Genomic DNA, 26,202 nt, shown 5'->3' with positions numbered 1-26,202 from the left:
ATGTTGTACAGTGGATGGCGGTGCGGTCATGAGATGGGACGAGATAGGATGAGATGAGATGGGGTGCGTGGATAGAAAGAAAGGTACATAGGTAGACACGACATGAAGATAGATAGATATATGCACGATTGACGAGACGAGATAGACGTATATATACACAAAACTCATCCCTCACCCTAGCCTTTCCCCTTCCCCCCTAGCCGTCCCCCTCATATTCCCCATCACCCCCTGAAACTTCGTCAATCCTATCCCACCAAAAACTAACACTGAAGCTCGCCGCCAGACTCTCAACATAATGCCACCACCCGCGCGGCACGTACAGCACCTCCCCCGCGCCCAGCACGCAGTCGCAGCACGGCAGCGACAGGAAGCCCGGGTGCTGCGCTTCGAATGCTTCGCGTTTTGCGTCCCCATCCTGACTTCCTTCACTCTGCTCTTTCTCACTCCGCTCACTTGTCTCACCAGGCTCACGGCGCTCACTGCGTTCGCTCCGCTCCACACTCATGGCTTCATGCACATCAACGACCCCCGTATTCCCCAAATCGACGCCATCGGCGCCCACCCCGCGCGTCTTTACCGCCGCGCTCGGCGCGTATAGCCGCACGTACTTGGCGCCGACGACCTGCGCCAGCAGGTTGTGGTACGGGTCGGTGTGCAGCGGGGAGATGGTGCGCGCGGGGCCGAGCCAGGCGTGCAGGAGGGGGAAATCGGGGTGCGAGGGAGATGATGGGTTAGGCGGGTGAGAGGATGGGGGAGGGGTTTGGGTGTTAGGGGGAACGGTGTAGCAGTAATCCGGCGCCGCGATGTCGGCGCGCAGACGCGGGATTTGCGACAGGAGGTCGTGTTGGGCGAGGTAGCCTTTTTGCTTCTTCTCCCCTCCCTCGTCTTTCTCCTCCTCGTCGTCGTCATCGCAGAACACATACCGCCGCACAAACTCGCGCACGCTCATGATGCGCTGGCCCCACCCCTCGTCCGTGTAGCTGCGCCCGATCTCGACCGGCACCAGCCGCCGCCCGCCCAGCGTGCGCCGCAGCAGGTAGCGTGGGTTGCTCCACAGCCGTGTGGGGGAGGACGTGGCTGGCCAGTGCGAGAGCGCGTTGGTGAGGATGAGGGGGGTCGGTGTGTCGGCGTTGGTGTGTTTGCCCTCGTCAAGATGCGCCTGAAAAGCGTCAAAGCCAAACTGCCTCGCATCGACGCGGGGGATAGGGTTTCTCAGGGCAGGCGGCGGGCGCGTCGAAGGAGGGAACGCGGGCGGACATGTCCACGTCCGATCCACCTTTCTCCTCTTGCGCGGCCTGCCATCTCCATGCTCTCGCTCACTCCTACGCTCTCTCCGGCTGTAGTCCTCGTCGTACGCGTCGTCGGCATCCAGCAAAACTTCCAACGCGGCAAAAACCCACGCGTACACGTCTTCGCGCCCGACGCCGCCGGCGAGGATGAGGCCCATGTCCAGCACGCGGATGACGGCGTTGAGCCACTCTTCTTCTTCCTCCTCCTCTTCATCCTCCTCATCATCGTCGTCTTCAGCAGCTGCAGCGCCTCCATCATCGCCGCCGGCCACCCACAGCACGCGCACGCACTCCCACAGACACGCCTCACTCCACGCGCGCAGCCAGCACGCGGGGACGTCCTTGAACGGGAACGCGTGCAGTTTGGCGTGCGCGACGCGCAGCACGGCGCGCGGCTGCGACGGGAGCAGCGCGGTGACGCTGGCGCCGCAGGCGTGCAGGGCGTCGGAGGGCGCGAGCGTGGTCGAGAGGTGGGCGCGGAGGAGGGAGGAGATGGTGGAGCGCGTCAGGGGGGAGGGCGTGTGGTTGAGGTTGGGGAGTGAGAGTTGTGGGGGTTGTGAGGAGGGGGTTGGGACGGGTAGTGCTGCTGCTGTTGTTCTGGTGATGCGGATGCGAGTTGTTTCTGCGTTGGTGGTTTTGGTGGTGCGTTTGTCTGGAGTGCCGTTGTCTTTGGGTCCGTTTGAATCCGAGCTCTTCTCTTCTCCGTCTCGCAGTCCTTGGTCCTCGCCATTCGTCGTCGTCGTCGTCGTCGTTGGGGGCGGCAGCACCAGCGGCCTTCTCTTCATCTGCATCTTCGCAACCCACACAATCAATCCCAAGCTCTTTCCGCGCCGCCGCCAAACTCTCCACACAAACCAAAACCAAGCTCTTTCCGTTCGTCAGGAATGAGTGAGCCAGTGCCTCAGCCGCTCCCTGTCCACTTCTTGTCCACTCTCAACTGAACCAACCGAACCAACTGAACCGAGCCGAAGAAAGGCAAGAAGTCCGTGCCGTGACGTCGTGCCGTGACGTCGGAAGATGCTCCATGGAGGCAGCGTGGCCGCACAGTCCGTCCGTCGTCCGTCGGCTCGCTCGCGTGGCGTGGCGTAGCGTGGCGTGGCGTGGCGTAGGCTCAACATCCCGACGGGCCGGCCGGTCGGTAGGTGCGGCGGTGTGGCGGTGCGCCACGGCGCGGAACCGGGAGGGAGGGAGAAGGGATGCGCCACAGCCACCGACGCCGCCGCGTGAAACAGGGAGACGGGGTGGACGCCACAGCCAGGAGTGAGTCTACCCGCGCTACGCCACCGAGTGGCTTGCCACACACACATGTATGCCTCGCGCCTCTCGTATCGAGTCGTTTCGTACCCATGTAGGAGGATCTATCTGGCTCTGGCTCGAGACGAGACGAGACGAGACGAGACGAGATGTCCGGATGCCGTGCCGACGAGCGAGCGGGTACGTGAGTGAGCGCAGTGCAGTGCAGTGCAGTGCAGGGCTGAGCCGAACGTGCGTCTGTCTGGGCCTCCGTCTCGCTCAGATCCACCTCTGCCCTCGACGGCGAGTACCCACGCTCAGGGCTGAACACGAGGGGGAGGCAGGGCGCGAAGGGCAGTCTGTTAGGTTGCAGAAAGGAAAGGGATGGCGAGAGGCCCAGTAGTGGAGGGGAGGGGAGGGCAGGGCAGCGAGAGAGACTGGCTGGGCAGGATGAATCGCGAAGATAAGACACTGTAGGTACTGTGCATACTGTACACCAAAAGTGATTGACTGATCAATTAATCGGTTCAATCACCTCCACTACATGCGCGGAGAAGTGGCTTACTGCACACACATGGACACAGTGAAGCCAAAAGAGCCAACTCCCCGCCAGAAAACATTCAATCAGTTCATGACCATTGCCTCCCTCCCTCCCTCCCTCCTGTCCGTTTCGTTCGTAATACATGGGCCGACTATGTAAGGTACGTCGCCAGAAGATAAGCAAGCAAAGGGGAATCATTCGCATAGGGATATCGTGCGCATTAAAGAGACAAAACACCAACCAAAAGAGAAGCGGGAAAGATAGAGAACTGACGACGCGAGGAGAACGCCACTCACCGAGGCGCAGAGCCGTCCTCGCTCGTCGGCGCCTTACGATGCAGAGACGACACGTCCGACGAACGCGACGCGCTCCGCGCTCCACAGACGCCATTGATGTGAGCAGCGCCCACGTCGCCTTCGCCGTCGCAGCCCTCGACGATGCTCGGCGGCGCGTTGACGGCCGGCGAGACATTCCGCGGCGTCAATTCGAACGAGTCGCCCTCCTGCAACGACCCCTGCTGCGAAGAGCGGTGACCGAGGCCGATCTTGAAGCCGCCCAGGTCACTGAGGAGGGCGCGCGAGCCGCGACGCGGCGGCGCCGCGAAGTCGTGGGTGCGGGTGAGGATGCTGCTGGTCTGCGACGACGAGGGCGCGCGCGCGGTGCTCGGGGGCGTGGCGACGACGTCCAGCAGGCCGCCGATGTCGAAGAAGGAGACGCTGGGCTTGTTGGGCTGCTGTCTGGCGTGGATGGCGTCGTGCGGGGCGACGGCGATGTCGTCGTCGCTGGTTCGCTTGCTGCTCGACGCGGCGTCGGGGAAGTGCCAGTCGCCGCCGATGAATGACAGCTTGGGGTCGGCGTAGCTGGTGTCTGCCGGGAGCGCCACGGGTGCTGGGCGAGGGAACTTGGTCTGGCCCTCCATATCTGGCGCCAGACGCCATGCCACGCCGTCTCGAATGAGATCCTCATCGCTGCCCCACTGGACCGTGGTCAGAGTCGGGCGGCGCGACGAGGCGCGATCCGTCGTGTCGGTGCTCGAGTTCCATTTGTACTTTTGCTTCTTCACGCCGCGGTCTCGCAGGAAAGACCCCAGAACCATGGCGTTGGAGACGGCGGCTGCGCCGAGGATCTCTCCCGACGCAAAGACGGTCCGGTACTGCTGGCGGCCGCGATGCTCAATCACTTCCGGGACGCGCGTAGCGGTAATGGCAATGAGGATCGACGACAAGGAAAATACCAGCACGAGGCGAAACTTCTTCTTCATGGGCAGCGTCGACCGGACGACCATGGGGATGGGAAAGGCGATGAGCAGAATGTCGGTCATGACGTCGCACACGCCCATGGTGATGAGATGGGCATATCCGAGGCGGCACTGTGGGCCCGGATCTGGTATCACCTGCCAGTAGTGGCTAAAGGGGTGGCACTCGGCCAGGGCTGCGATGACGACGGCGATGAACGTCGCCAGCAGGAAGAGGCGTACAAATTTGATGATCAAGTCGTACTCGCGTCGCCAGAGCGATTTGACCATGCGGGCCAGGAACTCGCACACGCCGAGCTTGGCGGTCCAGATGCTGTCTGCCGTCAGTGGAGTCAAATGTTGGAAGGCAATCTGCTTACAATCCAGCATAAAAGATGCGCGAACACAGCACAAGACGGGCCCCAATCTCGTGCTGCCGTATGCGACGCTCATCAAACAGAGCCGCCGCGTCCACGTTGTTGGTACCGTATAGCAGAATGACATGGACAAAGGCCATGCGGGCGAACAATGGGATAATGCTCAACGCCATGACCTTGTCCTCGCGAAACAAGCGCTCGGTCCGCACGAAGCGGCCTGAGAGGCGGAAGAGGATGATGACCAAGGAAAAGCAAGTGCACCACCAGCTAAAGAGCAGGGTCGGGTGGTTGGCCTCGCGCGAACGCGGCTCCGGGGGCGTCTCGTCGTAGACGGCGCGTGGGTAGAGGTCGACCATGGCCGGCGAGAACAGAGCTCACCACCTCCGCAGAGGGGTGAGCTGTACGTGGACTTTGCAGTCGATCTTAAAAACGGTCGCTTATCGTGCGCGCGAGTAAGAGGGTCTCCGGGGGGAGAGTGATGTATGACGTCGGGATGGACAGGCATGGACCATGTCTGCTTTGGGGGCAGGGTTGTGGTGGTGCGGAGAGGGAGAAGAAGAGAGAAGATGGATGTTCGACGACGAAAAGCGAGAGGGAAAAGAAGGACGGCGAATGTAGATCGACAGATAGGCGGAGGTGTGGACGAGGCAGAGCTGGATGGGACGGGGGGCTGCTTAGTACATGTATGTAAGGCGGGTTTGTCTTGGTGACGGGAGCAGTCTGGGCTCGGGGCGACGATGTGATGGGAACTGGGGTCTCATATGGCTGTGATAAGGACTCGGTTGGAGGCAAGCCATGGGATGGATCCGATGGACCTCAGCTGGGCCAAATGTCGGTGGCGAGGGAGCTGCGCATTGCCAGGAATGCAGAGGGCCAATTCGGCGCCGCTGCAGAGCGGAGGAGGGCCATTTCTTTTGATTTTGTTCAGACAAGAACCAGATGAGGCCGACGACGGACGCGATGACTCGGACACGGCAAGGAAGTCCGCTGAGCAACGGACGGACGGACGGAGACGAAGAGGTCGGCGATGGCCGACGAGTGCTGAGAAGTTGAATGAAGAGGAAACCCCGCGCTCGCTTCATCCTTTGGGCTGAGAGACGGCCCTAGCGACTCACTCAACCTCCGCATACCTCAACACTGATACCTACATACCTATCCACCACGCGACCACTGACGGCGCCGCACGCGAGTTCCTCTCCATCGCACAGCACCGCACAGCCAGCACGCGCCGCCTCACTCGCACAATCGCAAAACGCCAATCAGCGCGCAAACGTCAGACGGAGCTGGCTGACTGGCCACACTGCCCGCCTGCCTACTGGACATCCACGGCCAACTCATCCGGACGCGCATATGGCGGCGAACTCATGACCACAGAAGGGCGGCCTCCCCACCTGACGCGGCACTTGGCCCAGCTCTACATGTCCGCTCCTTATCCAGCGTAGGTGCCTCGCCGTACTCACTCCGCCCAGTTCGATTCAGCCCAACAGCCCAGCCCCAGGAAAGCCCTTGATCCTAGCCGCCGACATCAGCATCAGCATCATCGCGAGGGACTCGTCGTCGTCGTCGTTTGCGACTGTCCGACAAAAAAGGTCCATTACATCTGCCGCCGAATCAGAGTCCGCGCCGTTGGTCTCCCTCGCCATCGCCAGCGCCCGGCGACGCCGCAACCGCGCTCCCGTCCCGCCTTCCGTGTCCTTCTATTCCTTTACCGGCTGGCCATTAACCGACATGTATACTTACTGGCATCCAGCTACATGTATCTACCTTACCTAGCTGGATGCGTTCTAGCGTCCACCTCCTCGACTCCAGCATCACCACCATCTGAACTGTCACCAGCGACACCAACATCAGCCTGCCGTCTGGACAACGCCCAGAAAACCAACATGTCGTACCTCTAATCTTCCATGCTCCAAACACGCACGCTGTCTCCCTTTATCTCCACACTCATCATCTCCCCTTTCCTTCCCACTTTTTCTTCTTTTTAATCCTACACCTAACCTCGTGCACAGGTATGCAGAACAGCGCTTGCTCATTGTTGGTTGGCGGCTATATATGAGTGTGTTTGTACGGCGAGAGAAGGGCAGGGAAGGAGGTGAGATGTGTGAGAGGCAGGTAAGTAGCTGTGACAGGCAGCGAAAAGTAGGCATGTAGGTGAGCATGTAGGTGAGCATGTAGGCACAGCCGCAGTGGGGTGAGCGAGTGAGTGAGTGAGTGAGGTGAGGTGGGCTGAGCAGAGCACTTCCTATACCAGGCAAGGTACCAGGGGGCCAGCCGGCCTGGATTCTGTGCGACGCGATGGCCCCACGGGTAGAATCTAGATGGTCGCAGAACAGACGACGTACGTCTGCATGTAAATGATGAGCCGTCACATAAACAAATTCAGCCCACAGCTTGTAGTGTCGACATGGCAAACAATTTCGAATTGGCTGCTGCAGCGAATAATTGGTAGTAGCTGATAATCTTCCCTAACGAAGACCGAAAAAGGGAATTATACCCGTGCTCCGTCTATCCAAAAAACAAGTTCGGCGCCTAGCGTACCCGAAAAGGAGGACCAGGACGGCGTGAAAAAGGGGACACGAAGAAAATACACGGAAAGGACATGTGATCCCATCGCTTTTGGGGTAAGGAAAGGGATGGTGGGGTGGTCATCAACATGAGGTGGATAAACGAAAAGAGGGAGGGAGGGCTGCGGCTGTCCGACGTCACGCTGCGGCTCTCACGCCACGATGCCGCTGGCGAGCACCTGCGTCCTCTCCTCGCCCGCGCCATTCACGAGTGTCTTGCCGCCGTAGATGTTGTTCAGCACGATGCGGAGGGCGCTCAGGAAGCGCGAGCATTCCGTCTCGGTGCCCACCGTGATGCGCAGGCAGCCGGTGCAGCCCAGCTCCTTGCCCCTGAACCGGACGACGACGCCCTGGTGCACCGCCAGCGTCTCGTACACCTTGAGCGCGACGCCGTTGTCCGGCTTGCCGCCCTCCTCGGCCGGCTTGTCCAGTATCTCGACGAGCAAGAAGTTGGCGTCGCGGCCGCCGAGGAAGCGGCCGACGCCGGGGACGTGCGGCAGCTCGTTGAGCAGGCGGTTGCGCTGGACGATGATCTGCGCGCGCTTCTTCTTCATCACTGACAGGTGACGCGGTGAGAGCGCTTGCCGTGCAATCTCCGATGTCGGGTTCGAGATGTTGTAGGGTGCCTTGAGGCTGTTGAGCAACCGCGCGATGGGCTTGGACGTGAATGCCGTGCCCAGCCGGATGCCTGCCAGTCCAAAGGCCTTGGACAGCGTCTGCATGACGACCAGGTTGGGCCACTCGTTGACCAATTGTGCAAGGCTGGCGCTCGGCTCGGCAAAGTCTACGTAGGCCTCGTCGACGACGACGACACCGTTCCATGTCGGGTGGCTCAGGACGGCTTCGATCGAGTCCTTGGAGATGAGGGAGCCCGTCGGGTTGCCGGGCGAGCAAATGTAGACGAGCTTGATGAGCGAGCCTTCGGGGCCGCTGAGCGCTTCGTTGATGCCTGCGGCGTCGAGGGCGAAGCCTTGATCGACGAGGAGTGGCACCTTGACGATGCCTACGTCATTGATGGCTGCTGAAACGCTATACATGCCGTAGGTGGGGGGACAGGTGAGGATCTTCTCTCGGCCAGGCGCGCAAAAAGCGCGCATCAAGGCATCAATGGCCTCATCCGATCCCACTCCTACGAAGAGGTTGTCCGGGGTGATTTTTGTGGTTGTGTGGTGGTTGGTGTTGCGGAGGTTGGAAAGCAGCTGCTTGAGCTCGGTTTGGTGGCTAGAGACTGTCAGATGGATGATCAATTGCAGAGCAGGTCGTTGTTGAGCTCACGGGTCGGGGTATCTGTTCAGGCCCATGAAGTCGACCTCAATGTTCTGCTCGGCGCCGTAGAAGCCATTGCGCAACTTGCCGCTGCCCTCGAGGGCGATGCCGGGGCCGAAAGCGTTCTCGTTGGCGTCAAGCAGGACATTGGTGCCGTCGTCTTTGTAGTCACTGCGTCATCAGCTGCTGTCAGGATACGCGGCGGTGGTGATGGACGACTTACTCGCGTGCGCAGCGATAGGGTTCGAGGGCCAGGATGTTTGGGCGGGCGCAGGTGTCGAGGTTGAAGGCGTTCTTGCGGACGCCGTTGGAAGACATTGTGAAGGGTGTGGTAGAGAGGGCAGGAGGGAGTTGGACGTGAGGTGAGGTGAGGTCGTGTCGTGGTGTGTTCCTGGCGACGGACTGGACGTTTTTTGAGGAGAGGCAGGCCGTCGCTATGACTCCATCAGGCCCCACTCGCTTTCATCAGTCCCCGGTCTTTCTTCACCCACAACGAACTACAGGGCCCTCGTCAGTATGCCGTCGCAGCACCTAGCATAGCCCACCCTTGACCTCGTTCTACCATGACCCGAGCTAAGGTGAGGCGAGCGTGCTCACAACGTCAACACTGTGCAGCAAGCATGCATGATAGCGACGACTTGCCGCGTATCAGCTGCAACAAGACACCGCTCTCCCCGGCCATGTACGTCACTCACCCCATGGCATCATCCACCACGACTTGACCTGTCATGTGCGCCGCCTGGTGCTTAAGACTGCTTCTCCGGTCCCGACTTGGACTCCACATGTTGCATCCAAGTCCTCGCCCGTACCGCAGTCCGTACCAGTGGCTTGACGTTGCATCCAATTCATCCATCCCAGCCCCCATTCTACACCACGTCAAAGCGAACCATGTCGACAGGTGGGAACTTTGTGATAGCGACTGCAGTGACTCAACAAGTCTTCCCAATGACTCCTTATTTTCAATGGCAGTTTAAACTTCACGTCGCTCCAAATAAGAGACATTGATCTTGCCCAGCAGGCTTCGCAGAGTGTTCCCCAGTCTTTCTTCAGGCCCCAAAGTCGTCGACAATCCCATCGTCATGGCTACTTCATCTTCATCGCGCTGCCGCGTGCGCTCGGCACTGCCCGATGTCTATCTTGGCCGATTTTCCACCGGCCCCAAAAACTCTCTGACAGACGTCCCAGGCGTTCTCTGCCACACGCAGTCCCTCGTCGAACCAGCAAATCCCTCCCACGGCGCCGTCAACACCGGAGTGACAACCATCCTCCCTCGAGCCGACTTTTTCCACAATGCGTGCTACTCGGGCATCTTTCGTCTCAATGGCTCTGGTGAATTGACGGGTTCTCATTGGATTGAAGAGACGGGGCTGCTGCACTCGCCAATCATCCTGACAAACAGCTTTTCGGTAGGGGCCGCTTACTCAGGAATCTACGAGTACTGCATCCAGCAATATCGCAACAAGGAAAATGGCGAAGCGGATTGGTTCATGCTGCCCGTCGTCGGCGAAACGTACGACGGCCACCTCAACGACGTGTCGGCAATGGCAGTCAAGCCCGGCCACATTGTCCAAGGCATCTCCAATGCAAGTGCCGACCCGGTGCCAGAGGGCAATACGGGCGGCGGCACAGGCATGATATGCCACTACTTCAAGGGCGGCACTGGGTCGTCCAGCCGCATCATCACGGGCGCCGATCTTTCCTCCTCCGCACCCGCCTCCACCTCCGCTCCCCACAACTCCGCCGAGGAGCGCCCCACAACAGAGTACACCTTAGGCGTCCTCGTGCAAGCCAATTACGGCAAGATGCGAGATTTTCGTCTGGCGGGCGCACCCATCGGCCGGCTGCTGGAACAGGAAGCCCAAGCCGCCGCACATAAGCAGCCCGAATCACCACAGCAGCAGCAGGCACAAGAGCGCCTGGCGTCCATCGCCGCGCACAAGGACAAGAAGGACGGCTCCATCATCATCATCCTGGCGACCGACGCCCCGCTGCACCCCCTGCAACTGCAGCGGCTGGCCAAGCGGGCGTCGCTGGGCCTGGCGCGCGTCGGCGGCAACGCCCACAACCCCTCGGGCGACATCTTCCTCGCCTTTAGCACCGCGAATGAGATTCCGGTCCAGACGGTCACGGCGGGCGGCGCCGACGTCGATCCCTGGAAGCCGCGCGAGTTGGGCGTCCGCGTCGTCGATGACCAGACGATCAATTCGCTGTTTGAGGCCACTGCTGATGCGGTCGAGGAGGCCATCTTGAATGCTTTGTGCATGGCCGAGAGCATGACGGGGCTCGCAGGGAGGAGCATTGAGGCGCTGCCGTTGGAGAGGGTGAAGGAGTTGATGGAAAAGTATTTGTAGGTAAAAGTCGGCCTTTTTGAGTCGGCGATGCCTGGTGTGTAAGTACGACGTAGGATTAAAAGTTACTCACGGCAAAACACTTATAACTACTGCACCAATCTGCAAGCCAAAAAAGCCCGACTGTCATTGACAAAACCCTAAGCCTTGTTAGATCGTATAAGTTACCGAACCTCTTCCTACTTCTACTCCTGTCACTACAGCTGTCATCGACTGCCACTCTTCCCAAAACTCACCCCATCCCCTGCTCGCCGACCACAAACAACGAAGAAACCATGCCCCGGCACCGGCCCGTCCCGCGCTGCTAAGACGTCGGCGCCATGCTTGGTCAACCAACTGGTCATGTCAACAATGGCATGACATGGCTTGCGGCGCCGCGCCGAGCCTTGGCCTAGGGATGGGCCAGGGGATGAGGGAATGGATGATGCAGGGGCCGGTCGGTTGCTCGAGTAGAGGAATCAGGAATCAGGAAAGCCTTTTTTTTTTTTTTTTCTGGTTGAGGGTGGTGGGTTTGCGGGAAGTCTACATAGGAAGTTGGTGGGTTTTGGGAGGGCGTGGCAGTGGTGGTCAGAGTGTGGAAAGGAGGTCTGCAATCAAAAACCTTACCTGCCTGCCCATGTGCTTCGGATGTCTTTGTCAACCAGTGAGTCGGCCAGTCAGTCAGTCGGCCAGTCAGTCAGTCGGCCTGTCGGTCGGTCGGTCGGCTGGGTACCATGTACGCGGACAGTACGGTACGTCCGTACTCCGTACGTTCCCCCACAACCAAAGCACCTCCGCCCCCGCGTCACCCTACTACATGTACGTACTCCGCACTCTCGCTAAGGCACTCCGCATGCTTCTTCTCCGTGTCGTCGTCATCGTGCGTGAGAAGACGACACAGCGCTTCCCTTGTCGCCCCAGATTTGCAATTGCTCCGTTGCATTATCGTTGTGCTTGTCATGCCTGAGGCCTTTTAGCGTCGGCTGACTGAGTTTGCCTGCAAAGGATGCTTTATTTACTTCGCTCGCACTGTCATCTTTGGTTGGATGGACAGGCATAAAAGGCATCGCGACAGAGCAGAATCAGAACACTTGATTGATCAAGAAAAGGAGAAAGCCAGGGGGATAACGAGAGGGAGAACACAGGTGTATGGCTATCAATAGCTCTTGGGCAAGCCCAACGCCTTTTCGCCGACAAAGTTCATAATCATCTCCCTGCTGACGGGCGCGATGCGAGGAACAAAGCACTCCCTCAAGTAGCGCTCGACGTGATACTCCTGAGCATATCCCATGCCGCCATGCGTAAGCACCTGTCAAAGTCAATAACAAACACCCCACAAAAAACCAAAAACAGAAGATAGTAGCAAACATACCGCCGTCTCACATGCCTTGAAAGAAGCCTCCGCGGCCAGGTATTTCGCCGAGTTGCAGGCCACGCCAACGGCGGTGCGAGTGATGCTCGGGTCGCTGCGGCTCTTGTCGTAGAGGCGCGTCGCGTGGTACGTCGCGTGCTTGGCTGCTTCGAGGTTCATGTACGCCGACGCAAGCGGGTGCTGGATGCCCTGGTTCATGCCGATGGGCCGGCCAAAGACGACGCGCTCGCGCGCGTAGTTCGTCGCGCGCTTGAGCGCCGCGTAGCCTAGGCCGAGGGCCTCGCCGGCGAGGAGGCAGCGCTCGGCGTTGAGGCCGTGGAGAACCTGCTGGATACACAAGGGGGATCAGTCAGCCGATCCTCGGTGGACGAGGAGCGTTCATGCGTGACGCACCATTTTGAAGCCGTCGCCTTCGTTGCCGATCAGACTGTCTGCTGGGATGCGGTAGTTGTCGAAAAACACCTAGATTATCTTAGTTAGTTTAGTAGCTATTTTAGTTCTATAGTTAGAAGCCTACTTCGTTAGCATCCACACTCTTACCTCCCATCTTCTTAATCTTGCGGAGGTCCAGGCCCGACTTCGTCTTGTCAAAGTCGATGAAGAAGAGCGAGATGCCCGCGTCTGTCCGCGCCAGCAAAACCATCTTGGTGGCCACCTGCGCCGACGATATCCATATCTTTTGGCCCGAGACGAGGTACGAGTCGCCATCACGCTTCGCAAACGTGCGGAGCTTGTTGGTTTCGAGGCCCGTGTTGGGCTCTGTTCTGCTGTCGTGAGATTGCTGTGCGGAGGGAGGGCGGTGGGGCATTCTTACACTCCGAAGCAGGCGCGTGCTTCGCCGGAAATCAGTTTTGAGAGCATTCGCTCCCGTTGCTCGGGGCTGGCGAACTTGGCTACGGGCTGTGGATGTTCGTGAGCATGACTTTGAGGCAGTCTCGTTGTCTATTGTACCTACCTGTGTGGCGTAGACGTTTGCATGGATGGACTGAGCCCCTGCTATTGCGGCGCCGCTTCTGTTCAACATCAGCCTTTGTTGGCCTTCCTAAGGCGGCTCCATTAATTGCCCTCCTCAAAATCTTCTTTGTGGTGGTATTGGTCCGCGTTGGTCTTTGCCCTTGAGTGGTGGGATTCGGCCTATAAGCAGACCCAAAATCGGTCGACATACTCGGCAATGGTGTGTAACATCATGGTGGCTTCAGATATCCCCAGGCCGGCGCCTCCGAGCTCCTCGGGAAGCGCAACGCCAATCCAGCCATCTTTCGCCAGAGCTGCATGAAGCTCGTGGGGATATTGTCCAGTTTCGTCACGTTCAGCCCAGTACTCCTTCACGTAGTCAATGTCAAGCTGTAGTATCACGCCGAGACGTTGTTGCGTACATCTGGGAAGTTGGAGCAAATCTTGGAGATGGCTTCTCTGACACTTAGTTGGTCTTCAGAGAAACCCTCGGTCTGCATGAGCGGGCGACGGGGAGTAGCAGTGAATTTGCGGGTACATGATACAGTTGATGGAGATTGAATGCTTGTGAGACGTCTAAAAAAGGGAGATCGAGAAGAACTGAGAATGGATGTTGCCATGGTGTTGATTGGGGACTCGACTGTGTAAGATCAGTGCTCTTCAGAGTTGGAGAAATACAGAAACCTGTCAAGAGAGGCGGGATGGTAATAAGGTATATGGTTATTCCCGTCTGGTCCGATGTCGGACATGTCAATTGAAGCGCATGAGGTGTCGTCATGGTGGATTTGATGCCATTTCCGGAACGGAAGAACGAGGTTTGGCGGGGATGCTGACGGTCACGTGCAGCCAGCTGTTAGCGCCCGCGCGCGGTCTTGGCTTTGTTTTGGTCCGCCGACTCGCCCAAACAACGAACCTCGACATTGCTCACCACCCAGCAACCGCCGCATAATCCGTCAGCGACCGCGAATCACGCATGGCCATGCACCCATAGTCGCATCCGAATTCTTTCGACCTTCCCGATCGCCACGCCGTCACTCTTCGACGACGCGTCGACCAGCGCCTCCGTCCTGTGAAGCGCCTCGCACCTCCCATTCGACACCGTGGACATGTCGCGCAACAAGGTCGCCGTCGGCTCTGCGCCATGGATTTTGAACGAACGCCAGCAGGTCGACCAGTTTGTGGAACAGGAGGCTGAGGAGTTTTCCTACTCTGTTCGCAATGAGCTCGAGTGGTTGAACGAACACATGGCAGACATCTTCAGCCAGAACCAAGTGTAAGCGCAGACTTCCATCTCACTGGGAATTTGCAACTGACACGGGCCTTTAGAGATGTCGCAGATGTGTTCAAAACGCCTGGCAAGCTGCGGGGGAAGACTCCTCGCACAGCTCGCAAGAAAAATCCGCTGGAAACAAGAGCAGTACGTACCCAAATTTTGACCCTTGGGTCGCGCATCTAATCTGGTTGCAGCCATTGACCGATATTTTCGCTCCGAATCTCGCCGTCCCGCCCAGCCCAGCTCCTCAAACCCAGTTCTACAAGCAAGTGGAACAGATTCAGATCGCCGAAGACCCCGAGCCCTCCATGCAGTCCCCATCGCAGTCTACATCCGAAGCAAACAACACCACAAATCCAGTGCGTCCTGGAGATTCTGGCTACCACGGCATGACGGAGGATGAAATGGAGGTCGACCACGAAGAAGTGGTAATGGCCAGCCCAAGAAAAGAAAGCCCTGCGAAGTCAGCTCGGTCATCCCCGCTCAAGCAACCCGAGATGAACATGACCACAAAGTCGGCGTCGGCGTCGTTTGTGTCGGCCGCTGAAAATGTCGAAGACGAAGAAGAAAACGCGAATGCAACACCATCCAAGGAAGAAAGCGACGACGAAAACATGACCGCACAGGAAGACGAAATGGATCTGGTCCCGACACAACCGGACGAATCTCCAGTTCCCCAAGAAAAGTCGATGCAGAAATCACCGCAGTACAGTGTCGGTGACCACACGGCCTCGGCGCTCAATTCAATCATGCGCGCGGAGCAGCAGGAAGATGAGCCCGAGGAGGAGGCAGAGGAGCTCGAGGAGGCTGATGAGCCTGAAGAGCCCGAAGAGCCCGCAGAACCCGAAGAAGAGCCCGTTGAAAACACGCAACCAGAAGAAATGGAAGGTGACGGCGCAAAGACGCCATCGGAGCCATCAAGCCCCGAGAAACCGTTTTTCCGCAAGAGCAGCATCACATTCTCGGCCCTTCCAGCTCGAGAGCCGTTGAAGAAGAGCATGGGTAGCCAAGGCTCGCGGATCAGTCAGGCTGGAGCACGTAACAGCTATATTGGTAGGCTCACCGGCGGTAAAAGCCTTGGTGGGTCGCATGCCATTCTTCACGGCGCTGTTGAAGATGAAGCAGAGAAATCTGTGGCCGAATCTGAAGACCCAGAGGCTTCCAAGTTGCATAGCAAGACTTCGACCCAACGCCTGCACGAACGCATCAACATGCTAGCCCAATCCAAGGAGCCCAGATCGTCAAAATCAATTCCTTCTACCCTCGGATCCCAGGAGCCAAACTACCCTCAGTTGCCATTTGTGGAAACCAGCGAGACTGCGGAGAAGACTAAGAAATTTCAAGCAAAGGAACCCAGCCCAGTACCAGAGACCCAGGAAGAGGATGAGGAGGAGGATGACTGGATCGCGCCAGTTTCAAAGCCGCTGCCAGCAGGTCCTCAGCGCCCAGCCCTTCGCAAGAGCCAATCTGTGGACGTTATGGAAGACGTCCATGACAAGTCGAGCATCGGTGCTCTGGACGAAGACTTGCCCGAAGAAAGTGATCGTCCATCATCGTCTGCAGGCTCCCCGGCCAAGCCCCAGCTGGGTCTTGCTAGATCCAAGACTGTCCCTGACTACCAGTCGCCAGCCAAGGTCACTACAAACCATGTTGAGTTTGCCAAGCAGCGCCGCAGTTCTGGCTGTGCTTCCGACTTTGGCACGCCTGCAGACGCCAGCACTCCGTTTGGATCCCCTCAGAGAGCTGCGGAAGGAACGCAGAGCGCAAAGAGCAAGTTCTACTCTGTTTTGAAGTCTGCAAAGAGCATTTTTGCCAGTAGTGCTGGTGTCAGTGCTCAGGCGAAGATGGAGGCTCTGTCACCCGCTACTATGCGTCTCAAGCAAAATGTGCCGCCTATGGAAGAAGTCTCTAGCTCTCGCCGTCCTCTGTCCTCGGTTTTTGACAAGCCAGTGAACACTGCTCCCCCAGCACACCGTCAAGGCGCGGCTGAAACTCCTGTACGGAGGACTCGCGCATCTTTTGAGCGCGAGGAGAAGAGAGAGAAGGAGGCCCAGGAGAAGCGACGAGCAGGGGAAGAACTCGAGAAGCTGCGGGAGCAGGAAAGAAAGCGGGCCACCGAAACTGCTAACAAGGAAAAGGAAAAGCACGCTGCCAAGTCCGCAAAGAAGGCTGCTGCTAATTCTCGGCCTGATGCATCCATTCGTGCCGAGCCTGTTGCTTCCAACGAGGAAGAGCAAATGTCTGAAGACGAGGCGCCGGCCACACAGGCGCCAAAGGCTCAGCCTTCTGCGACTGGAACCCAGAAGCTGAAAGAGCCAAGAAGCAGGCTGGTAAAGCCCAGCAAAGAATCCATCCCCAAGCCTAGAACGCACATCAAGGTCGGTCTTGGTTCCCAGAGGGGCCAGCCTACGAATGCGGATTTGTCCAAGTCTCTGCACGGAACTCTCGCTCCCGCCTCGAAGCCGGCCACCGAATCAGCCACAAATTCATTTAGCAGGAGTATAGGACCGTCTGGCGCCCCTGTCGCCAAGCCGAATTCGCTCGCTCTTGCAGCAAAGAACAAAGAAAGGGAGGAGCGTGAGGCCCAGCGCAAGGCCGAGAAGAAACGCCAGATCGAGCAGCAACGCGCGGCAAAACTGGCCAAAGCTGAGGAGGAACGCCGAAGGGCAGAGGAAGAGCGCCGTGCCGAAGCTCAGAGGAAAGCTGAGGAGCAGAAGCGCGCTCAGGAGGCGAAGCGCGCTGCCAACAGACAGGCGCTGGCTGCGGAGGCTCGGAAGCAGGAGCAGATGCGGTCTCAAGCCGCGAGCAGGCAGGCGAATGACCTGGTAAGTCTCATGCTGAATCTCGATCGCGGGTCTGATATTGATCGTTTCAGGCCACGCAACTGCAGCATGAAAAGTCCAAGACTCTTCAGTCCTATCCCAGGGGCGACATGGCCGGAGCAAGGCCTGTGTCGAGGATGAACACGGTCCAGGACTTTGGTCTCAATCGGCCTGTCAATCCTGCCAAACCCGCCAAACGAGTCTTCCAGCCGGACGACGAGGAGACCGTCTCCCGCCCGCAGGTGCAACGCAATGCTCCCACTTTCCAACGTCTCGACGCCAAGCGACGAAAGACGGATGAGGACGAGGAGGCGACGGACGCCAGGCGTTCGATGATGGCGCCGCCCATCCGCCAATCCAACGTCCGCAAGCTATACCCCGAGCGCGATCGCATCATGTCCGTCATCGACAAGGCCAAGGACGGGCCGAACAAATACTCGCACGGCTACATGTCTGCCGCTTCATCGGGTTCTCATAACCAGCCCTCTTCCATGCTGAAGCAGACGGTCACGGCGCAGCACCATGCCGCCCACACCAGACCCGCCGCCGGCCACCCCAACGACATGGCCACCATTTCCAAGGCCAAGATCCCCTTTGCCGACCCCCCACCCTCTGCCGCGGCGAGCTCCTCCAGCCAACAAACCTTCAAAACCCCAATGGGCAAAACGACAACATCGACCGTCAAGACCGCCTCCCCGCACTTCCCCACCCCCGAACTCCCCGAAATCGCCACCGACTCGGAAGACTCGGACTCAGACTCGGACGGCGGCAACGGCGCGGCGGCGGGCTTCCGCGCGCCCAGCTGGGTCAACTCGCCGGCGCTGCGCGACCTCCTGACCCAACAGCAGCTCGTCGACCCGATGGAGGTGTTTGGCCCCATCGCGCCGCTGCAGATGGAGGAGATTTTCAAGAATAAGGAGCGCCATAAGCGCTTCCGCGATCGCACGAGCTCGGCGAATTGGAGTGGTAGTGATCGCCTTACGGAGGATGAGCGGAAGAGGGATCGTGAGGCGAGGGAGCGTATGATGAAGGATGGCGGGTGGACTTATGAGGGTGATGCTGCTGCGTAGTGGAGTTTGTTGGTGGGATAGGAGGGGGTGAGGTGATGTGTTGCATCCGGCTGGCTGGCGCTTTTTGGGACTGCGTTGGATGACCGGCGTTTTGTTGGCTGGCAGGCGTTTGTGCTGCGTTGCGGTGCGTTGTAAATAGAGCTCTTGACAGGCAAGACGGGACGGGGCAGGCAGCGCAGTGCGGGATACCGGTAGTAGTGGACCGAGTGCATCAATTTCTCTCTCTTGCTTTCTTGCACGTCTAATCTGTGTGTCTCACTCATCTCACATCTCAAAAATGTCACGCACCCATCCATCTGGTCTCATTCACTCTTCTCCTCTCCTCTCCTGTTTGCCTTGCACTTCCCATCGCCAGCTTATATTGCAAGGTACAGGTAGGTATTTAGTTACGGGTAGATGTATAGGACTAGTAGAAAGGGAGTTAATTGGGGAGTAGTAGGGACATTGGGAGAGGCAGGTGGGCAGATGTATATGTACATGTAAGGTATCTAACTTCTTTGCAGCGAACAACCAACACCAACGCAAGCCGGCCTGACTCCTCTCTCTCTCTCTCTCTCTCTCTCTCTCTGCGCGTGCTTTTCTGTCTACTGCCACTTCGTCACTGCCTTGACTTGACCATCACTCCCATCACACGCAAGAAAGGCAACAGCAACAATCAGGTCTAACCCACATGATGTGGATTCAGTTCGATTCCACTCGTCAACCCAAGCAACGACCGTCTATCTGCTTGCCTGCTCGCGTCTTTTCCCATCTCCCCCCCTAATCATCGTCATTCCTCGTCTGTCTCCTCCCACTACCAACAAAAACGACGACACGGCTCGCTAGCTCGCCTGATTCCATGCCACACGCAGCTCCCATGGCGGGCAAACACGAAACGAGAGAAACGAGAGAAAAGCTGAATAACAGGAGAAGAGAAAAACGCAGAAAAAGAAAAAAAAAAAAAAAAAAAGACCGCCCGCCCTGCTATCCCTCATGCATCGATCAATGCGTCGATCCATGCCATGCGTAGTACACGCGTTCCCATGCCCGTCCGTCCGTTCGTCCAAGCCATTAGCCCGTCCACCCGTTCGTTCGTGTCGTGCGTTCATCGAGTCGAGTGGTTTGTGTTTGTATTTGTATAGTCGAGAGGAGAGTGTAGAGAGGGAGAGAGAGAGAGGGAGAGAGAGAGAGGGAGAGAGAGAGAGGGAGAGAGGAGTTTGTTTTGAGGAGTGTAGGTGTGTAGGTGTAGGTGTACAGGTTTGTACAACGGAACGTAGGTTCCAAGTGAGGAGGTAGTATGAGCAGAGGTGGACGCAAGACGAAGAGTAGGTAGGTAGGTATTTGGGTCAATGAGACAGACAGACGTCCGTCCGTCCGTCCGGTCCAACAGCTCGCCGGCTGATGCTTCAGGTAGGTAGGTGTTCGATCCAACGCCGTGATGAAGGTGGTTCCAAGGGATGGACGGATGGATGGAGTCCAGGAGGAAAGAAGACTGACGCCGTGTTCGGTCGAATGCAAGATGTGTGCAATCAACAGCACATCTACTCGTCCTTCGCCTCCTCCTTAGCCTCCTTAACGTCCTCCTTCGCCTCGACCTTGGTCTCCTCAACCTCCCGCTCCAGGCTCTCAACCTTCTCCTCCAGCGCCTTCTTCTGGCCCTCAACAGCCTTGACGCGCTCCTCCTTCTGCTGGACGACGACCTCGACGGCCTTGACCGCCTCCTCGACCTCCTTGACCTTTTGCTCCGCGGCCTCGGCCTTGGACTCGGCCGCCGCCTTCGCCGACTCGGCAGACGACAGCTGCTCGGCCGCGGCGCTCTTCTCCTCTTGCGCGGACACGAGCTGGGCCTCGAGGTTCTCAGACGCCGACTTGGCAGCCGCAGCCGTGTCTTCGGCCTCGCGGGCGCGCGACTCGGCAGCCGACTGCGCGGCGAGCGCCTCGTCGAGCTTGTCCTGTGCCTGCTGCTGCGCCGACTGCGCCGACTCGAGCTGGCTGGCAAGCGCCGACTTCTCGGCAGTCAGAGCCTCCAGGTCCGACTTGAGCGTCGGCAGCTGCTCCAGCTGGCTCTCGACATCCTTGATCTGTGCCTCGAGCTGCTCCTTTGCCGACTCGGCGGCGGTGGCGCGCTGCTCGGCGGCCGAGAGCTTCTCCTCCGTCTGTGCTGCCTCCTTGAGCTGTTCCTCGAGCTTGGAGACCGTCTCCTTGGCGGTGCTGTGCTCGGTAGAGATGTCGTCGAGCTCCTTCTTGGTCTGAGCGTGCGCCGACTCGAGCTCGTTCTTCGCGGTGGCGTGGGACTCGACTTCGGCCGTCAGCGAGGCAACTTGAGCCTCAACCTCGGCCTTGGACGACGCGTGCTGCTCGACGGCCTTGTTGAGTTCCTCAACCTTCGACTCGAGCTCCGTCTTGCTGGTGGTGTGCGTCTCGATTTCCCGAGAGAGATCGGCGACCTTGGCCTCGATCTCAGACTTGCTGGCAGTGTGCTGTTCGATGGACGAGTTGAGCTCGGTGATCTTTGCCTCAAACTCGGCCTTTGAAGAGACGTGGGACTCAATCTCTGCGGTGAGTTCTGCGACCTTGTTGTCCAGCTCAGTCTTGCTCGTGGCATGTTGCTCGACGGAGGCGTTGAGCTCGGAAACCTTGACCTCCAACTCATTCTTCGCCGCAGAAAAGGTCTCGTTCTCGGCGGTGAGGGTAGCGACCTGGGACTCGAGAGACGACACCTTGCCTTCCAATTCAGAAGCCTTGTCTTCGGCAGAAGTCTTGGAAGACTCGAGCTCCGAGTTCTTGCTCTCCAGCTCAGTAACCTTGGCCAAAGCAGCGTCCTTGGACGCTTCCAGTTCAGCCACCTTGGCGTCCGCAGCCTCCTTGGAAGCCTCGAGTTCCGCCACCTTACTCTCCAGTTCCGATGCCTTGGCGTTGGCGGCATCCTTTGCCGACTCGGCCTCAGCAAGTCGGCTCTCAAGTTCGGCAGCCTTGGTGGCGGAGGCCTCCTTCTCAGCGTCCAGTTCAGCCGCCTTGGCGTCGACGGCGGCCTTGAGAGCCTCAATCTCTTGCTGGGTGGACTCGTGAGCAGAGCGGGTTTGGCCGTGAGCGGACTTTTCAGCCTCAATGGCGGCGACCAGAGACGACACCTCGACGCTCTTGCCAGCGAGCTCACTTTGCACATGCTCGTGTTCCGCCTGCTTCACGGCAAGGCGCTGCTCTGTCTCGTTGAGCTCCAGCCGCAACTCCTCGAGCTCCGTGGCCGTCTCCTCAATCTTGGACTGAGCTTCGGCAAGGGCGGCCGAGTTCGTCTCCTTTTCGGCCTCGTGTGACTTGATCTGCTGCTCAAGGTTGGTCTTTTCTTGCTGAAGATCGCTCTCGAGGGTGGCAATCTTGGAACGGAGCTCCTCGGTAGCATTCTGGGCCTCGGTGAGGGCAGCAGCAGCCTGCTCAGACGCCTGCTGGTGGTTGGTAGACGTCGACTCGATTTCGCTCTTGGCGTTGGTAAGGTCGGCCTCCAGGGACTTGAGTTGAGCCTCAAGCTGGGAAGAAGCGGTGGAAGCCTCCTCCTGCAGGCGCCTGGCCTCCTCCTGGAGAGCATCGTGCTTGGCGGCACGTTCAGCAGCCTCATCGCGGGCGGCAGACAGGTCGCACTGGGCAGAGGCGAGTTCAGTAGAGATGGAAGATATCTTCTCCTCGAGCTCGGCCTTGATGGCGTCCTTTGCAGCATTGGCCTCCTCGACTGCCTTGGCAGATTCTTCCCGAAGAGAGGCAAGCTGGAGTTCCGCCTCCGACACCTTGGACTCGGCGGCGACGTGCTTGGCCGAGACTTCCTCAATGTCGGCCTTGAGCTTCTCGATCTGGGCGTCGAGATCCGTCTTAAGAGACTCGGACGAGTATTTGGTGGCGTCGTGGTCGCGGATCAGGGCAGTGATTTTGGCCTCGTGTTCATGTTGGATGGCGTCCTACTTTGCGTCAGAGGGAAGGACAAAAAAAAAAAAAAAATCTCGCCACCAAGAATAGAACAGGCTTACCAGCTTGGAGTTGTACTCCTTCTCGAGACCCTCCTGGACAGTGTCCCTCTCGGCCTTGCGTGCGTCGGTAATCTGCTGCACGACAACGCTAACCATGTGCTCCTCGAGGGCAGACTTTTGCTGGACCAGAGCCGCCTCCTTGATCTTGTAGTCGGCAGCCAGCTCCTCGGCGCGGTTCTGCAGCGTCGAGACCTCGGCGTCGCGGGCGCTCAGAGCGGCGTTGGTCTCGTCGAGCTTCTTCTGCAGCAGCTGGAGCTTGTTTTCGAGGTCCTGCTCCGGGGTCAGGGAATCCTTGCGAGCGTGGTCTTCGGCGGGGCCGGCGGCATCTTCCGCCTTGGCTCCGAAAAAGTAGCGGAACATGTTGCGTTTGGAGTGTTCGCGCGGGGGGTTTGCTGGACGGGGTTGCGGTGCGGGGGGTAGGGGCTTGGACTTTGGCTGCTCGATGCTTTGTATTCGCTTGAGCAGCAGAGATGGGGTGCGAGCCAAGGGGACTTTGGAGCGGGTGGATGGGCTCCGAACAAGGGTTTGCGGAGCGGGAGCACTGGGTGGGCTTTGGCGGGCACTGGGACTCGGCAAAGGTTCCTTTGGAGGACGGGAAGAGGCTCCGTCGGTCTGGCTCAAAAGGTCTACGGCGTCTTGTTCAAGCTCGTAACCAACCGAGTTGATTGTGCTGAGAGCAGCTCTGCTTCCGCGGCGTTTGCGAGCGGGAGGAGTAAAGAGGTTGGGAGAGGAGGTGGTGCGAGGAGAGGTGGGTATCGAGTCGGTGACGGACTTTTTGGAGGGAGAGGGATCTCGCGAGGCGGCGGACGGGTGGACGTCTCTGTCGTGTGACAACAAAGGTAAACAAGATGGACTGGCGGCCTGATGGGCTAGGAGGCGAGGCGAGGATAAGGGCAGGGCAGGGCAGGGAAGAGGGAGGAGGAGGAAGAAGCAGTAGAAAAATTTGCGGGATGGATCGAGGGAGCAGCGGAGAGGTGAATGGTGTTTAGGTTGCTTACTCGGTGCTGCGCCGGCTTTTCCACAGGCTCGTCATTGCGTCGTGTGCGGGTCCCCGGGGTCCAAGCTTCTGTGATGGAGCACGAGAGTGGTTCTCTCAAGTCTTGAGTATTGTTCTTGTGTCTCTTTGCACAACAGCGGGCACGACGCGTTTAAACACAACCAACGCGACAATACATGTATCGAACCCATGCTGCAGCTGCAACGGGAGCTCCAGTCTGCCAGCTGCTGCCAGCAACCGGAGCAGAGCCCTGCCCTGGTGGTGAGGACTGGAACTGGAAACCGCCAGCCAGCGGGGGCGCTTGGGCTCGTGCTGCAGCTCCAATCAAGGCCAGCCACGACGGATCCACGCCGAACAGCTCATCGGACAGAAGCCATCGTCAATTTCTGAAAACAGAGAGACATCAAATGTGACGAGACGACGTTGAGGCCGAGACCTGGATCACCCCGGGACCTCGCTCCAAACCAACCGCAGAGCCGCGAAGAAAAGTCGTCCAAGCCACGACGGGGGAAAAAAAAAAGAAACGCAGTCTCATTCGACGACGCTGAGACAGCGGCCGTTCAGATAATGGCCACTTCACGTCAGGCAGTTGGAGGCGCTCGTGCGCCGATGCGGTGTGCACCTCACCTGGCTCAGCACATCACCAACTGGCCTGGCTCCTCTCGTCCGATTACATACCCATTCAAATCCAGCTCGTCGCTCCGTCGTGGCACGGCTCGCTTGCCATGTTGCTGGAGGGACCGAAAGCCACCTTGTGCGCCCTTTCTGGACTTCTCGCCAGCTGTCACCGTCCGCGCGTGGTCTTTGTGTGTCAGTCTGGCTGTCGGCCTTGGTGTGACGGCTTGCCGGCGAACCGCAGCCGCTGCACCACCACCACCAACACCCCCACTGGACGACGCGACGCGACGCGCCAGACACCACCCAGACGCCAAGACGACAGACGGGACGGGGCTCAGGTTCGGGAGGAATCGCTGTCACACGCGTCAGCTCAGTCAAGCAGTCGAACAATCTCCGCCTCTCGCATCCATCTTTTTGCCGTCCACCACCACGGCCGGACAGCTGTCTGTTTACAACACTACTTGCCGTGCTCGCCTCGCCTCGCCCTCCGCAAATTGCCACGCCCCACTCCAACAAAATAATGAGCCCTTGACCTCGCTGAGCGCCCAACCCCAGCTTTACTTCTTCGTACAGTACTTACCCTTTGAAGACCCATCCCGCGACACGCACAACCCAGCCTCATCCAAGGCCCGCGATATTACGCAATCCCCCTCCCGCCTCTCCACCCCCCATACCCAGTAGCCCTACCAGGCACCTCGAATTGCGCGCAACTCTCTTAGATGAATGAGTACCAGCATACCTTACCTAGGCATCCGCGCCGCCTGTCTGCCCGCCCGCCCGCCACCCGCCAGGCATGTACCCAGCGCCCTCCTCCCTGTCTCCCTGTCGCGTTCCTGGCGCGGCGTCAGGGAGCAGTGCTCCGTAGGTGGTGCTGTAGGCGCAGGCGGCATGGGTGGTGTACTTTGGTATGCTCTGTATGTATGGATGGCGGCGCGGTCGGCTCAGTTCCGCGGTACTGTACACACTGCAGTGTACAAGTACGAGCAACGCGTTGACTTGTGCGAGGACGGTGCTGCGGTGCGGTGCGGTGCGAGACATGTGCGAGGTCAGAGGTCAGAGGTGCGAGGGCAGAAGTAAGCAAGCGGCGGCGACAGGCAGGCCTTGTGGGACCGAGGGATGCTAGATGCCTAGGTGCAGCGTCGGTACCCGGTACCGTACACACAGAGCTAGCCTACATTAGCGTGTACATATTGTAGCGTAACTGCATGCAAGTACAGTACTACTATACGTACACATGCGGTTCGGCGCTGAAGATGCTGCGGGGCGCGTGGGGTGCGCTGGGGTCGTAGAGGGGCTGGGTGCATTACCAAAGTTGTGGGGTGTAGGAAGGGAGGATGAGGGGGATGGGGATACTGAATGCGGGTGCGTAGGTGGCCATGTAGGTGGTACACAGTATGTATGTTCATGTGGAGAAGGGACTCGAGAATGCCAGCTAGCCAGCTACATGAGACGGGAATGTAAAATGCGACAGCATGTCGATCCGACGTATACATGCATGCTCCCGCACGTTCTCTTCTCTACCTAGTACATCACCGCTGACGCATGCCCCTCATACTCCCAATCCCACTCCACACATACATAATAGCCCTCGGAGAAGCGGCACAGACGGATCCTAACACCTGTCGAGAATTTCGCCGCATCAACCTCACACGAGAATAATAGCAAAAGGTAGTTACCACGGATAAACCAAACCAAACCCGCCCATCCATTCATTCAATCAATAGTTGCCGTCTCAGCAGCGGCAGAGAGAAGCGCCTAGTGGCTAGAGAGAATACACACATGCGTATATAGATGGGTAGATTACATATTTACTTTGCCACCTCCACTCTCCTCGACCCCGCCAGTTTAGTCTCGTGGTATGGTATCTCAACAACATGGGCGAAAGGAAGGGCAAGTAAGACTCCATCCAACCACCAAAACAACAACGACAAAAGAAGAAGAAGAGGCTGGCTAGCAAGGAGCATTCAAAGCCAAGCGGCCGAAAAGCCGATACGCGAGCGTGCGGTGCGCCAAACAGATGCAAAAAACGGGGGGTCCAAAATCCAAGGAGGGAAAATGTGGGCGAAGGAGCAGTCAAAGGACATAGTACCACAGAGTAATAGGATATGGCAAAAACACGGCCTTTTAGAAGGAGAGACACGCTGGAGTGGTGGATAGGCAAGGAGATTGGGGAGGGGGAGGAAACAGGGAAAGGGAATTTGGGAATTTTGACTTGATGCAATAGATGGATGCTGTCGGTGCCAGGCGAATTCGCCTTGCCGTGATAATGA

At 58.5% G+C, this 26,202-nt stretch overlaps 8 protein-coding genes across 8 annotated transcripts; 3 read left to right on the top strand and 5 right to left on the bottom strand.

The window, feature by feature from the left end:
* Positions 1-196: 196 nt before the first annotated feature.
* On the bottom strand, positions 197-2,385 carry J3D65DRAFT_693388 (uncharacterized protein; the record flags this gene model as incomplete). The annotated part of the gene is made up of 1 exon (XM_066803959.1): positions 197-2,385. Exon 1 carries the CDS (start codon positions 2,078-2,080, stop codon positions 197-199), a length of 1,884 nt encoding a protein of 627 aa, XP_066657017.1. The 5' UTR covers positions 2,081-2,385.
* A 755-nt stretch (positions 2,386-3,140) lies between these two features.
* J3D65DRAFT_293305 (putative integral membrane protein) lies at positions 3,141-5,189 on the bottom strand. Its single transcript, XM_066795162.1, has 2 exons — positions 4,678-5,189; positions 3,141-4,631 (listed from the first exon to the last, which is right to left on the bottom strand). Exons 1-2 carry the CDS (start codon positions 5,028-5,030, stop codon positions 3,356-3,358), a joined length of 1,629 nt encoding a protein of 542 aa, XP_066657016.1. The 5' UTR covers positions 5,031-5,189; the 3' UTR covers positions 3,141-3,355.
* Positions 5,190-7,073: 1,884 nt separating this feature from the next.
* On the bottom strand, positions 7,074-9,281 carry J3D65DRAFT_619665 (histidinol-phosphate aminotransferase). Its single transcript, XM_066799780.1, has 3 exons — positions 8,728-9,281; positions 8,514-8,675; positions 7,074-8,459 (listed from the first exon to the last, which is right to left on the bottom strand). Exons 1-3 carry the CDS (start codon positions 8,820-8,822, stop codon positions 7,391-7,393), a joined length of 1,326 nt encoding a protein of 441 aa, XP_066657015.1. The 5' UTR covers positions 8,823-9,281; the 3' UTR covers positions 7,074-7,390.
* Positions 9,282-9,405: 124 nt separating this feature from the next.
* J3D65DRAFT_293559 (peptidase family T4 protein) lies at positions 9,406-11,086 on the top strand. The gene is made up of 2 exons (XM_066795163.1): positions 9,406-10,893; positions 10,998-11,086. The coding sequence occupies exon 1, from the start codon at positions 9,584-9,586 to the stop codon at positions 10,853-10,855; it is 1,272 nt and encodes a 423-aa protein (XP_066657014.1). The 5' UTR covers positions 9,406-9,583; the 3' UTR covers positions 10,856-10,893; positions 10,998-11,086.
* A 541-nt stretch (positions 11,087-11,627) lies between these two features.
* J3D65DRAFT_619658 (acyl-CoA dehydrogenase) lies at positions 11,628-13,936 on the bottom strand. Its single transcript, XM_066799779.1, has 8 exons — positions 13,580-13,936; positions 13,369-13,526; positions 13,159-13,216; positions 13,018-13,103; positions 12,721-12,967; positions 12,597-12,665; positions 12,204-12,530; positions 11,628-12,140 (listed from the first exon to the last, which is right to left on the bottom strand). The coding sequence occupies exons 1-8, from the start codon at positions 13,775-13,777 to the stop codon at positions 11,988-11,990; spliced, it is 1,296 nt and encodes a 431-aa protein (XP_066657013.1). The 5' UTR covers positions 13,778-13,936; the 3' UTR covers positions 11,628-11,987.
* A 119-nt stretch (positions 13,937-14,055) lies between these two features.
* J3D65DRAFT_619653 (uncharacterized protein) lies at positions 14,056-18,610 on the top strand. Its single transcript, XM_066799778.1, has 4 exons — positions 14,056-14,430; positions 14,484-14,574; positions 14,625-17,255; positions 17,306-18,610. Exons 1-4 carry the CDS (start codon positions 14,264-14,266, stop codon positions 18,320-18,322), a joined length of 3,906 nt encoding a protein of 1,301 aa, XP_066657012.1. The 5' UTR covers positions 14,056-14,263; the 3' UTR covers positions 18,323-18,610.
* A 1,109-nt stretch (positions 18,611-19,719) lies between these two features.
* On the bottom strand, positions 19,720-23,620 carry J3D65DRAFT_293131 (uncharacterized protein). Its single transcript, XM_066795160.1, has 3 exons — positions 23,316-23,620; positions 22,318-23,137; positions 19,720-22,248 (listed from the first exon to the last, which is right to left on the bottom strand). The coding sequence occupies exons 1-3, from the start codon at positions 23,348-23,350 to the stop codon at positions 19,843-19,845; spliced, it is 3,261 nt and encodes a 1,086-aa protein (XP_066657011.1). The 5' UTR covers positions 23,351-23,620; the 3' UTR covers positions 19,720-19,842.
* Positions 23,616-24,726, top strand: J3D65DRAFT_292952 (uncharacterized protein). The gene has a single exon (XM_066795158.1). It carries the CDS (start codon positions 23,882-23,884, stop codon positions 24,611-24,613), a length of 732 nt encoding a protein of 243 aa, XP_066657010.1. The 5' UTR covers positions 23,616-23,881; the 3' UTR covers positions 24,614-24,726.
* The last annotated feature ends 1,476 nt before the right edge of the window (positions 24,727-26,202 follow it).

Source organism: Phyllosticta citribraziliensis, assembly GCF_038025025.1.
Source record: "Phyllosticta citribraziliensis strain CPC 17464 chromosome Unknown J3D65scaffold_4, whole genome shotgun sequence".
NCBI classification, from domain to species: domain Eukaryota; kingdom Fungi; phylum Ascomycota; class Dothideomycetes; order Botryosphaeriales; family Phyllostictaceae; genus Phyllosticta; species Phyllosticta citribraziliensis.
The sequence above is the reverse complement of the archived record's forward strand: the minus strand, read 5'-3'. Positions and strand labels throughout refer to the sequence as shown.

Bases quoted from the DNA above. Each gene is read 5' to 3' on its own strand.
- J3D65DRAFT_293305 (XM_066795162.1), bottom strand. From the start codon at position 5,030: ATGGTCGACCTCTACCCACGCGCCGTCTACGACGAGACGCCCCCGGAG. The intron at 4,632-4,677 runs GTAAGCAGATTG...GACGGCAGACAG, and splicing joins CGCATCTTTTATGCTGGATT to CATCTGGACCGCCAAGCTCG.
- J3D65DRAFT_619665 (XM_066799780.1), bottom strand. From the start codon at position 8,822: ATGTCTTCCAACGGCGTCCGCAAGAACGCCTTCAACCTCGACACCTGC. The intron at 8,676-8,727 runs GTAAGTCGTCCA...CTGATGACGCAG, and splicing joins CCCTATCGCTGCGCACGCGA to TGACTACAAAGACGACGGCA. The intron at 8,460-8,513 runs GTGAGCTCAACA...GACAGTCTCTAG, and splicing joins CTGAACAGATACCCCGACCC to CCACCAAACCGAGCTCAAGC.
- J3D65DRAFT_293559 (XM_066795163.1), top strand. From the start codon at position 9,584: ATGGCTACTTCATCTTCATCGCGCTGCCGCGTGCGCTCGGCACTGCCC.
- J3D65DRAFT_619658 (XM_066799779.1), bottom strand. From the start codon at position 13,777: ATGGCAACATCCATTCTCAGTTCTTCTCGATCTCCCTTTTTTAGACGT. The intron at 13,104-13,158 runs GTAGGTACAATA...GAACATCCACAG, and splicing joins CAAACGTCTACGCCACACAG to CCCGTAGCCAAGTTCGCCAG. The intron at 12,531-12,596 runs GTGCGTCACGCA...TTGTGTATCCAG, and splicing joins AAGGCGACGGCTTCAAAATG to CAGGTTCTCCACGGCCTCAA.
- J3D65DRAFT_619653 (XM_066799778.1), top strand. From the start codon at position 14,264: ATGTCGCGCAACAAGGTCGCCGTCGGCTCTGCGCCATGGATTTTGAAC. The intron at 14,431-14,483 runs GTAAGCGCAGAC...ACGGGCCTTTAG, and splicing joins ATCTTCAGCCAGAACCAAGT to AGATGTCGCAGATGTGTTCA. The intron at 17,256-17,305 runs GTAAGTCTCATG...TGATCGTTTCAG, and splicing joins GCAGGCAGGCGAATGACCTG to GCCACGCAACTGCAGCATGA.
- J3D65DRAFT_293131 (XM_066795160.1), bottom strand. From the start codon at position 23,350: ATGACGAGCCTGTGGAAAAGCCGGCGCAGCACCGA. The intron at 23,138-23,315 runs GTAAGCAACCTA...GTCACACGACAG, and splicing joins AAAAGCCGGCGCAGCACCGA to AGACGTCCACCCGTCCGCCG. The intron at 22,249-22,317 runs GTAAGCCTGTTC...GACGCAAAGTAG, and splicing joins AGGAGTACAACTCCAAGCTG to GACGCCATCCAACATGAACA.
- J3D65DRAFT_292952 (XM_066795158.1), top strand. From the start codon at position 23,882: ATGGCCACTTCACGTCAGGCAGTTGGAGGCGCTCGTGCGCCGATGCGG.